Source organism: Chlorocebus sabaeus, chromosome 13, assembly GCF_047675955.1.
Source record: "Chlorocebus sabaeus isolate Y175 chromosome 13, mChlSab1.0.hap1, whole genome shotgun sequence".
NCBI classification, from domain to species: domain Eukaryota; kingdom Metazoa; phylum Chordata; class Mammalia; order Primates; family Cercopithecidae; genus Chlorocebus; species Chlorocebus sabaeus.
Genome location: NC_132916.1, coordinates 21,247,465 through 21,259,652, shown reverse-complemented (window position 1 = coordinate 21,259,652; position 12,188 = coordinate 21,247,465). Strand labels below are relative to the sequence as shown.

Here is a 12,188-nt window from a genome sequence, read left to right as displayed (position 1 = left end):
GCAACCTCTCACCCCAATCTGCACCCCCACAGGAGCACTACAGTGCCACATTGTCTCATGGTGGTAAAGTGCCAAGCACTCCTTGGCTCAGATGCGAGGGGAGGTCTGTTCTACATTGGAGGCACATCCAGGTGCCCTGCCCAGAGAGGACCCAATGGGGCCCCAGGACACATTCTATCCAGGAAAGAACAAAAGCCCCCACCATTCAGCTCTGGGGGTACCACAAAATTGGCTCCTGGTTTAGTGACAGTTTGGGAAGCACTGTCATCCTCTCTTTATCAATATTTTAAGAGAAACAAACAAACTATGGTGACTTACCCGGAAATAGTCGCTGCATGCTGCCAGGACGGCCTTGTGAGCATGGAATTTCTGTTCCTCAGCAATCAGGGTGATGTCGCAGAGGATGCCATCACTCCTCTGCTGATTCAATGCTGCCAGGACACTGTCATTGTGAGATTCGGAGTGGCACAGCCTCTGGCCTGTCAGCATTTCTTGAATACTACAAAGGAGAACAATCAAGTCAACGTTTTTCCTTTTACCAGCCCTGTGGGCCAGCTGCTCTCTCATTCCTTGCATTGACTAAGGCAACACGGGTTCCAGTGCACTCTATGAGTGTGACCATCTGTTCCCTCATTTTCTTTCTCTCCACCATTCTCTTGTTCTCCCTTTTTCTTATTCTCTCTGCTCCCCTCCCTGCAGGGTCTTTCTCTTTTTTACTGGTGCCTCTCTTTCTGCATTTGTGTTTGTGTGTGTTCATCTGTGGCTGCATACTGACCCAGGTCTCCGGACCTGCAAGCCTCTGTTTCTGGGCCCCGTCTCTTCAGTGTGTGAACATCTCTGAGTGCAAAACTTCCTCTGGATGTGTATCTGGGCATGTGTACGTGTGTGTGTGTGACCCTTCCCACTCTGTCCCCTCTCTAATTCCCTGATTCCTTCCCCACCTTTGTACCTTACCATGTCTCCCACAGGACACGAGACTGTTAACACATACAAGAAAACTGAGCAAATGTTAGTCAGGACAAAAAGGGCTGCAAGTGACCATTCCATGTAAAAAGCAATTAAACCAAAGAAGCTTACTATTAAACTTGGGAAATTGTGCACCATAAGAGCATCAAAAGGAATGCCTTGTAAATGAAAACAAATTTAAAGCTGAAAGTAAAATTTATCTATTATCAGCCTTTAGTTTCTATGTGTGATCATTCTACTAGATTTATGAATGACTATATAATTTTCTTTTTGTTTCTACTTTGTGAGATTGCTAATTTTACCCATTGTGAGACTTACCTCTTCACTCTCTACGCTAACCTAAGACATTTATCCTTATGCCCTTTCAAAAGTCCTAGGTGAAGCTCTAGATCATTCTACAATAATACAGAAGTAATGCCATAAACACAAAATGCAAACTGTCACTTTATAGACAGCTATGGACATTTTCAGCTTATGCCAATGGGAATCTACACAGTGCTCTGAAATCTCAGAACCGGTATTGGACTAAGATGGGTGATCTGCCAGGAATAGGTTACTCCCAGAGTGAAAACAAGGGCCATCAAGTCCTGTTTCTGGCCAGCAGGTCCATCTCAAAGCTGAGTAAAAATACTGTTGGGATGATTGAGCATTGCCTCTCCCATGGTGGTAATTCCTGTATCCAACCCCTCCCTCTGAGTGTGAAAGAGTTTCTCAGGGGAGCCAGAGTTGCCACCAGCCTAGTCTGCATGGTGGGTTTATTTGGCAGGGCTCTGCTCAGCCTGTGGTGCCAGTTGGCTGGTAAATTACAGTTAGGTACAAATCACCATCTTAAAATTAACCAAATACTTCCTGTGAAATGCCAGAAGGCAGTCATTAAGCTTTATTGGACAGTTTTGACTGGGAAGCATCAGAAATGTCAGAAATATGGAAAGAAAAAAACTTGACAGACGGTGATGATATAGGAAGTTCCTGTGGGAAGGTGGGAGGATTATTTTCAGTTGAAATGTAGCAGTGAGTTTTGAAATGGTTACTGTCATTGAATATTCATCTAGTAGCTCAAGCCATAGGCAGACTTTAAAATCAGTAATTAAAAACCTCATTCAGAAGCATAAATAATTTTTTGCAAATTTCTATGCAAAGTCTAGAATGGAGATTAATTAGCATCTCAAATCAAGAAATGGAATAGTAATAGAAACATTGTATCAGCCAAGTAAAGCTTTAAGATAGTCTTTGAAAAATCTTTCCTAAAAGGATGACTTTTTAATAGATTTGAGAAACACATAGTGCTCACCACGTCCCATGAACTATTCTTAGTGATTTACAATGACTAGTTCATGTAATCTGCACAACACCACCATGAGGCAGGTACTATTATTATCTCTATTTTATAGATAGAAAAACTGAAGGTCCAAGATCAGGTATCTTGAGAATATATCACCAAGAATATAATAATGTAATTCCTCCTCCTACTTAAAGAAAAAAGAAAAAAAAAAGAGGCCAGGCGTGGTGGCACATGCCTGTAATCCCAGCACTTTGGGAGGCTGAGGCAGGTGGATCACTTGAGGTCAGGAGTTTGAGACCAGCCTGGTCAATATGGTGAAATCCCATATTGGGGTTTAATTAATACTATAGTAATACTCTGTTGTATTGTACTGCATCAATACACAAATTAGCCAGGTGTGATGGCGTGTACCTTAATCCCAGCTACTCAAGAAGCTGAAGCAGAAGAATTGCTTGAACCCAGTAAGTGGAGGTTGCAGTGAGCTGAGATCATGCCACTGCACTCCAGCCTGGGCAACAGAGCGAGACTCTGTCTAAAATATACACACACACACACACACACACACACACACACACACACACATAATCTGTAAAAGAGCTGAAAAATCTATGCTTAAGGGGAAAAATCATGAAAGTCCCTATTAACTTTATATTTATATTATGTATAATGAATCTCAAAGTCAGCCTTTTAGAATAATATACATGAACAGAACAACATGACAAAGCAGTAAGAAATATTTGAAATTTTGCTTCAAAAACATGTATCTTCATACTGTGACTGAAAGTTTTGGGATAGAAAATAGATTCTAATTATTATAACCATAGAAAATAGATTCTAATTATTATAACCTTAGAAAATATATTTGAAACGTTCATAACTTATTTTCTCCATTTTTATATCACCTTAAATGTTAAATAAATGTATTTCAAAATTTCATTTGTAGTGGAACAGAAGAATATATTAAGATAATTGCCTTAAAATGTTTCCTTACTCATTTTCCAAATATAGTGCCACAATTCCTGTCCTTATTATTAAGATTGAATTGGTACTTGCATTATATATGGCTATTGAGAGTGAATAAATCTTACCAGAAAAAGAGCAGCTGTAAACTGAAATTTGGCAAAGAATAAAAGACTCGCCTTTGAAACAATAGTGATGCTGCACAATTTCACAGGATCATTCAGCTGGGCTTGAAAATTCAAGCTTCAAGAAAACAATAAGCTAAATATTTAAGACAACAGTTGGCACAAGATCCCAAATATTTTGGAACCAATATGTTAGGGATCCTTAAAAGCAGAAACAAATACTCTAACATTTGGCAAGAAATAAAAGCCTCTTAATCAACAAATCATTATTGTATTCTGAAAGTAACTTCCCACTCAACTCTTGGATGTAAATTTGTAAAACATCTCAACCCTCTAAATGTTAAGGCACACGTGGCCACAGAACATAGCTGGAAGGGAGCAGGCCCACTTCACCAAGTCAATAGTCATAAACCAGGGAGGAGATAAATCAAAGACTGTAATGCACTATGTCTAAATTAAAATGGGGAGCTAACACATGCTTGCAAACAGCTCCCTCAGCATCTAGAACATATATCAAATTAGCAAACTAAGCCTCTCAACTTAGAGCAATGTCCCTCAATTTTTTTGAGAAATAAAGAAAAAGGAAGGAAAAGTATATCCTAAAACTTCTAAATTGCTGGAAAAAAGACTGAAAGCAAGAGCCATATTTCTCAAGGAAACACAGATTTGAGTGTCATCCTAAAACTGGAAAAGGTCTCCTACAGAAGCAATGCTGCCACCTCAGAATTCATCGGTGAGTGCAGAGAGTGTCCTGGCTTCCCCAATACAACCCCTTTCTCTCAGAGATGCCCTAGAACTGCATCAATACAAAAGAGTATGTGCTATATTGATACTATAGTAATACTCTATTGTATTGTATTGTATCAATACAATAGTAATAGTCTATTGTAGGGATACACCTATACAGTAGACACTAACCACACATGGTCACTGAGTACTTGAAATATGGCCAGTCCAAATTGAGATGTACCATACATGTAAAATGCACAATGGATGTCAAAGACAACATGAACAAAAGAACGCAAAATAGCTCAATATTTCTGTACTGATTACATGTTTAAATTATAATATTTAGGGTATGTTGGGTTACATAAAATGTATTTTTAAAATTAATTTTACCTTTTTTAGGGCCAGGCATGATGACTCACACCGGTAATACCAGCATTTTGGGAGGCCCAAGCGGGCAGATCATCTGAGGTCAGGAGTTCAAGACCAGACTGGCCAACATGGTGAAACCCCATCTCTACTAAAAATATAAAAATTAGCTGGGGGTGGTGGCACATGCCGTATCTCAGTTACTCAGGAGGCTAAGGCAGAAGAATTACTTGAACCCAGGAGGCAGAGGTTGCAGTGAGCCGAGATCGTGCCACTGCACTCCAGCCTGGGCAACAAGAGTGAAACTCTGTCTCAGCTACAACAAAAAATAATAATTTTACTTTTTTTAAATATGGCTACCTGAATTTTAAAATTATAGATCTGCTTCTCATTATGGTTCTGTTGGATACTCTATGAGTTCCCAGGGATATATGTCCCTCTATTTTTTTCCACCTGAACACTATAAGGGCTTTAGGCAACCCCTATCAGACTGCCTGTGCAAATTGCTGTTCCTGTATTTCACAGGGCCCCACGTAGGCCCTCATGCAATAGTGGAAAGCCCCAGACTCTCTGAGCAGAAGATTACTTTTTAGTAATGCCAGGGAGCAACCATTTGATTAGTCATATGTCAGTATCCAGAAATGGGGAAATAAATAAACGAGGTCTCAGGAAAGATGATTATTCATAACTTTAAGCCTTTAACTTTCATTCTGGAATTGATCACAAAAACTAATAAATCAAATGCAGAGAATGATGTTCATTATATCATATTCCCTACTCATACTGAATCACTGCTTTAGTGCAAATTGCTACTTCAAGGTCATAGAGTTAACATTTTTGGTCACAGAAATCCTATAGGGTTTGATGTTCATGGAAAGAATTTTGATGAAGTTCAGTCAGTTTTAAAGTTGTAAATTCCAAAAACAGCTATATGGTTTTAAACATCTGCATTTCAAATTTTAAAATCCAAGTCAATTTCTATATCAGTGTTTACCTACAACCTGTATATACAAAAAATATGTAGTCGTTTTTAAGTAACGCTACCAATAAGGTGTTACATACTTACATATTAAAAACAACCAAGTGGCATAAAGATTCTCATTTCATAAGTAGGCTACTTTATACAAGAAAGAAAAAGACTGGACAAAAAGTCTGACAGTAATAATTATGCATAACTATCTCAATTCAGTCTATTGGTGAACTATCAAATAAGTGTCTTAAATCACTTTATGTAGTCAAAATATTTTCATGAAAATTAAAGACATTAATATTTTTAAAATTCTATTTAAGGTGGTAGGCTATTAAAGGACCCTATAATAAAATAATTTTATTTCTATAGAACACTTTATAATTTATAAATACTTTAAAATGAACTTGGTCAATTAATAACAATGGTCATAATAATAAGCAAAGAAGATACAATATGCTTAGACAATTATTAAATAATGAAAACTCTGTAGAAAGGAACTTAATTATAAATGAATAATTTTGTTTCCTTCCTTCCCTCATTCATTTACCCAACAAATATTTACTAGGCCTGCGCCAGGTGTTGTGCTGGGTACCAGGGATAAAATGGTGAGCAAACCATATGTGGTAGCAGTCCTTAGCAGTCCTCATGGAACAATCAGTACAGTGGGGCAGTTACACATTAATCAAATAATCTAGCCTCCCTAAAGAAATAATACTTGAGCTGCTGGCTGAAGGATGAGAACAAGTTAATCTGGTAAAAAGGAAGGTTTTCCAGGCAGGAGAACAGCAAATGCTATGATCCTGTGGCAGGAGGGAGCACGGTCCTTACAGAGTGTCTACAGAAAGTTAACAGCTAGGGATGAAGAAGAAGGTGGTACAGGCAAGCCCCGAGCAGCAGAAGCCTGAGCCCACTTGTGCAGGAATTCTGGGCCAGGGTATCCTAAGGGCAATGGGAAGTCACAGAAAAGGTCACTCAAGCTGTAGTACCAAGAGCAGTAGGGGAGACTGGGCCAGACTAGAGCAAACCCGGACTGTGACTATGGTTCAGGTGAGTGATGAAGTTGGACCTTGGAGCCCAAGGAGCATTCGGATGAAGTTTCAGGAAGGTGAATGGGATTAAAAGTTATTTAGAGGGAAAATCTACAGGTCTTAGTGTTAGATTATATATGGAGGTGAGTGGGAGGAAGATTTCCAGAAGACGCCTACATTTCTGGCTTATACAACTTGATATTTCCAGAATAGGAAACAAACGAAAGAGGATCAGAATTGTAGAAAAGAATGATGATGAATTTGGTTTTGGACACGTTAAGTTTGAGTTGTCTTTAAGACATCCAAGCACAGATGTCAAATATGTAGCTTGATTCATGGATCTGGAGCTCAGAAAGGAGTCTTTGTTAGAAATGTATATCTGCAATTCATCTGCATAGGGAAGGTGACAACACAGCTGTATCTCAAGAACGTGGCTGAGAAACAAGCAACAGTCAAAGGTTGCTGAGAATATATGAAAGATCGATTTGAAGCACAGAGGCAGGTTTGGGCTTAGTTGTGGGAAAGGATTGCCTCTTGAGTGGCAGGGAATCAGTGGACCAGAAACACATACTAAAACTCTGGGCACTTTTTGGCTTGTTGAATCTAAAGATTTTTGTGGAACTAGTCTCTACTAGACAATATAGGCATGGAAATATGAATAGCTCAGTTCATCCGGATTGGGGTTTTCTCAAGCAAATGCATCAAAAATACAGGAAATGAGGGAACTTAAGGGTTTAGCAACAGTGATAGAATCTAAACTGCTTAAGAAGGAAAATGAGGGAAGGAAAGACCGGATGGTTTGGTAGAAAGTAGCAGGGCCAATAAATGAGACATTACAGTGAGGTCAGAGTACAACCATAACAGGGGTAAATCAGCAAGCTAGAAGGAGAGGAGGCTGCGGTGAGAGTAAAATGACAGATAGTGTGATTTCAGAAACAGAGTAATTACTGAGGATGACAAGGTCTGAGGTGTGGCCATGAAACTGGGCAGCTGAGTGCAGGGAGAAGGTCTTTGGAGATAAGCAGATTGAAGGTCCAAGGACCATGAAGCAGACACATCCTCCATGCTGACACTGAGGGCCCTGGGGGTATAGTAAGGGGTTCGTGATGAGGAGGAAGACTGCAAGCCAGGTGCTGAAGTGCTCAGTGAATAAAGGACAATGACCCCAACCACAGTTAGGAAGAGGAGAGCCTGAGAGAGAGAGAGAGAGCACCATCTTCAGAAGAGCATGTCTTTGTTGTTTTTGTGGCTGTGCTTTCTCAATCAATCAATTTGTGGAGTAACGGTCTAGAAGCAAAACCATGCCCTGGGATGATGACAATCTCTCTACCTGTCCTTGACATACATGAGATGTGAGGAAATAACAATGCCACCACTTTGAGAGGACTACAAGGGAAACGGTCCTCAGAGGAGGATGGATCTCAGTGAAGTCTGAGACGAACAGAGCTTTTCAGGACAAGGAGATGATACAGCAGAAGGTGTGGTTGTGCTGTGACACTTCCACATGGCACGGTGAGAGAGTGTGAGAGGTGGGGAAGGGAGGGCTCTGGGTTGAAGCAGAAAAGGAGACAACATTATAGAGATGATTGCACTGTGGAAGACAGATGACCGTGGAATGGGAGTTGATTAATAAGAATGGGATGGCAGACTTAAAAGTAAAAACTTATTTTAAGTATGCACACTGATCCTGGTAGCCAGGAATAAATAGCTTGGCTGAGGTGGTGGCAGACAGACACCATGGTCTCCATGTGCTGTATTGGTTGGATGCCAGGTCTAGAGCAGGGTTTCTCAGCCTCAGTATTACTGACATTTTGGGCTAGATTTTTTTTGCTGTAGGGGGTTGCCCTATGCATTGCAAGATGTTTAAAATGATTCCTGGCCTCTACCCAGTAGATGCCAATTGTATCCACAGTCCCAGTGACATCCAAAAACATTGTCAGATATTGCACAAAGTACCCTGGTGGTGAAATCATCCACCATTGAGAATCACTGATTGAGAGCAAAAGACTCACATGGGGAGTGCAGAGGCGTTACACCTGTTACAGCAATGTCACCAGTTCTCAACACATTTCTGGAACAAATCACCTCTAATAGCTTCAGAGTCACGGAAAGAAACTGGTCTCATTACTTAACAAACACCCAATTCTTAAGAAAAATGTATTCCCCAGGTTTATCATCTTTCTTATTATTTGCTCTGAAGATATTTTGACTGTTCCCTCAGAGGGTGATGCAGATTTACCTCCAGTGAGACTATTCAAATGAATGCCATGCATTTTCTCATTGGCTGCCCCTCAGTTTCTGGAATGTGCCAAGTTCCTTCCTGCCTCAGGGTATGCCCCCCTTCAAATCTCAGGTATACAGCCTGTCTTAGGAAGGCATTTTCTTGCTCTATCTATCCTGTACTTTTCCTTCAGAGCACTTTCACAATTATTTTTGCATCGTTACTGGTGTGCTTATTTGTTTAATGACTGTTTCCCCCATAGAATATACATTTTAAGAGGGAAGGAACCTTATCTGTTTTATTCATAGCTCTGTCCTCAGCACCAAACAGAGTACTTGGCTTAATTAATATCTATTAAATAAACGAATTATTAAAAGGAAATGTTGTGAGCATTTTGAGAATAAGCATTGTACTCCCCAAAGTGATTGCCTTAAAGAAGGCTGTCTCTCTCTCTCTCTATATATATATATATATATACACACACACATACACACACACGTATGTATTATTTTTTTATTCTTTTTTATGTCATATACCTTTATAGTAGCATACCTTTGTCTGAAGGAAGCATCCTAAATAAGAAAAAAATATTAAAAAGCAGTATGATTCAAAGAATCAGGAAACATGTTTAGGTTCGACAAATAACTAGGTCACAGCAGTTAGTCCTTGTGCTACCATAGTAAATTCACAAAAGCTCTGACTAGTTTGTTGATTCCTTTAAATATGCATTAAGTCCCTGCTCTGTGCTTGATCCTGCAACGTGCAATGCACCTATTTCAGGGCTCACTACAGCATGCAAGGACACATCCTGCAGGACATACCTGAGGCAGCGTTCAGACGGCATTTTCCAGCTGGGTTCCTCAGGTTCTCAGCCTTAGAAGTGTGCAGAGGAATCAGCAAGCATTCCAGCTGAATAAAAAGACAAGAGAAAAGGGTGCATTGAGCTAAATGCAGAAAAGCACACTTTGAGTCTTCCTGATGCTAAAGCTTTTGAATTCCAGGGAGGCAGCTTGGAGAGTTTTACTGTCCACATAAAACATTCTGACACAATGCTCCTTTAACAAACAAGTAATTGTTCTGGATATTAAAGTTTTTTCACTTTATTGAAGCTTCAAGGACTAGGAAGTAAAATATGTTTGAGAATCAACAATAGTAATTAAGTGTTAAAGTAAAAATTAAAACACCAGATGGGATGGCCAAAGGAAAAAACTAAGATTTGATAAACCACAAATCTAAACCACAAATACTAGTTGACTTGTCGTTTATAGAGATTTCATTTTCCTTCCAAATATGATTAGTGGAATTAAATTAAAATCAAGTACCTCATGGCTAAGTGTCTATAGAAATACAATTTTCTATTCAAGAAGCAGATTTCTGAAAAGTAGGTGGAAAAAATAACATAGAGAAGATAAAAATTAGTAGGAAATGAAAAATGGATTCTTATAGAGTCTTCGATATTGCGTAATTGAAATATATAACAGGATGCAGTTGTCAGGCTTGAAACTGCTCCTTGGCTATTCAAGCACGCTTATTCATTTAGTCCCTGCCTCCATTCCCCGTCTTTGCTTTTCATCATTGGAGTAACTCTGACTAGAAAAATAAATTATTTGAATAGTCTTGGTCCTGGTCCATGACTACACTTTACAACCCTCAGTAGAGGTTCTAGCTCCCATTTTCTAATGCACCCAAGTGGCTAAATTAATTAGAATCTGGATAAGTTAAATAGGCTTCCTTCTGTCTCAATTTTATTTTGAAAAGCAATAACAGGATGAAAATGCTTATGAAAGGAATATGTTAAGCTGTGCCTATTTCTGCTGATTTGTATAAAAGAGAGAGCTACGATTTACAATCTGACCAAAAAACAATATTTGTTATATTGTATACAAACCCTCAATTGGTATGACTGCATAATACTTCACATAGCATACCATCGTTGGTTAACTAGTCCATTTTATTGAACATTAGGTTGCTGGGTTGCTTTGAGTATTTTTCATACAACTATATTTTTGTTTCTTCTTTTCTTTAATTATTAAAAATAGTATGTCTCTACTTTCATTTATTTCCAACTTAAGTCTTGACGAACCTAAAAGTGAGTGTCATTTTTAATCGCCCCATTATGACTGAGCAGCATGGGCAGTCACAGTAATTCAAGGCACGTTGTTTAATTAGCCAAGAGACTTGCTTAGCAACCTAATGTTGCTACAGTGTCCTTTCAGAATCTTTGGTTATAAACTCCAGTCTTTTGTTGCCTAACACAAACTCCAACAGGCATGGACACTTGAGCTTTAAAGCTGCAAAGAATATTTATTACTACAGGGAGGTGTAACACCTTAATCTTTCTGAAAGTCCAACGCTTTTAAAACACTCCCAACAACTGAATGGAGAACAAAAATCCTAAAGTTAAAATAATCTCAAATTAAATGGCACATCTAACTTGATATGTTTCATTTCAAACATGATCATTAAAAATAATAAGATAGATGAAATTTTCTTTTACAGACGTTTATCGTTTGGAGACCAACTCACTAAATCAAGTGTTTTCTAAAATTGTTGAATTATAAGCCACTCTATACTACAAAGCTTAGGAAACTGGACACCATTTTAAAGGTGAATTAACTAGCTGCCCACCAGTGGTAGACTGGATTTAAAAAATGTGGTATATATACACCATGGAACACTGTGTATTTATAGCCACAAAAAAGAAGAAAATCTTGTCCTTTGCAGCAACATGGATACAACTGAAAGCCATTATCCAAAACGAATTAACACAGGAACAGAAAAACAAATACCACATGTTCTTCTCACTTATAAGTGAGTTAAACATTGAGTATCCCTAGGCATAAAGATAGGAACCACAAACATTGGGGACAAAGAGAAGGAGGCTGGGGACATGGGCTAAAAAACCACCTGTTAGGTAGTGTGCTCATTACCCGGGTGACGGGATCATCCATACCCCAGACCTCAGCATCATGCAATATACTCATGTAACAAACCTACACATGTACCTGCTAAATCCAAAATAAAAGTTGAAATTATTTTTTTCAAAAGGTGAGTTAAAATGAGTTAAGGATTAATCACCACTGGAAAAGGTTTATTATTTACTATTTTTACTATGTATTATTTACTATTTATTATTCCCTATGTTCTCTATATTTATATATTGGATATATACATACTGAATTAAAATTTGTTAGCAAATACATTTGTTTTTATAAAAAGTTTCCCGCACCGTAAGTAGAGTGAACAACATGGCTACTTGTAAGCTCCAGCCAGACACCTCTTCTCCCTCTTCCCACTTCCTTGCACTTTTTCCCATGCCTAGTACGTAGATTAACCCAAGGCTGTTTCCCTCCCACAGCCCAGGGAGATCCAGGCCAGTCTCCTGCAGTTCCCCTCCTCAGAATACAGAAATGATCAGAGCTGAGCCAGCTGAGTGGAGCATTAGGAAGCAGAGCAATATGAAGAAAGGCCAGAGTTGCTCTCCAGGTAGCCAACATTTAGGGCTCTCACACACTCTCAGAGATAGAATTGCATTTATCAC

General features: G+C 38.9%; 1 protein-coding gene across 8 annotated transcripts in view; it reads right to left on the bottom strand.

Moving 5' to 3' along the window:
* KLHL32 (kelch like family member 32) overlaps nucleotides 1-12,188 on the bottom strand; it is a 242,603-nt gene that overhangs the window by 162,645 nt on the left and 67,770 nt on the right. For all 8 annotated transcript variants that reach the window (XR_005241332.2, XM_038001106.2, XM_008007533.3 and 5 more), the window contains 2 exons: nucleotides 9,469-9,556; nucleotides 319-499 (listed from right to left, as the gene is read on the bottom strand). Coding sequence is in view for 7 of the 8 variants with exons in the window: in XM_038001106.2 (XP_037857034.1) it covers nucleotides 319-499; nucleotides 9,469-9,491 (204 nt within the window). In the remaining variant the exon portion in view is untranslated. The remainder of the gene's footprint in view (nucleotides 1-318; nucleotides 500-9,468; nucleotides 9,557-12,188) is intronic.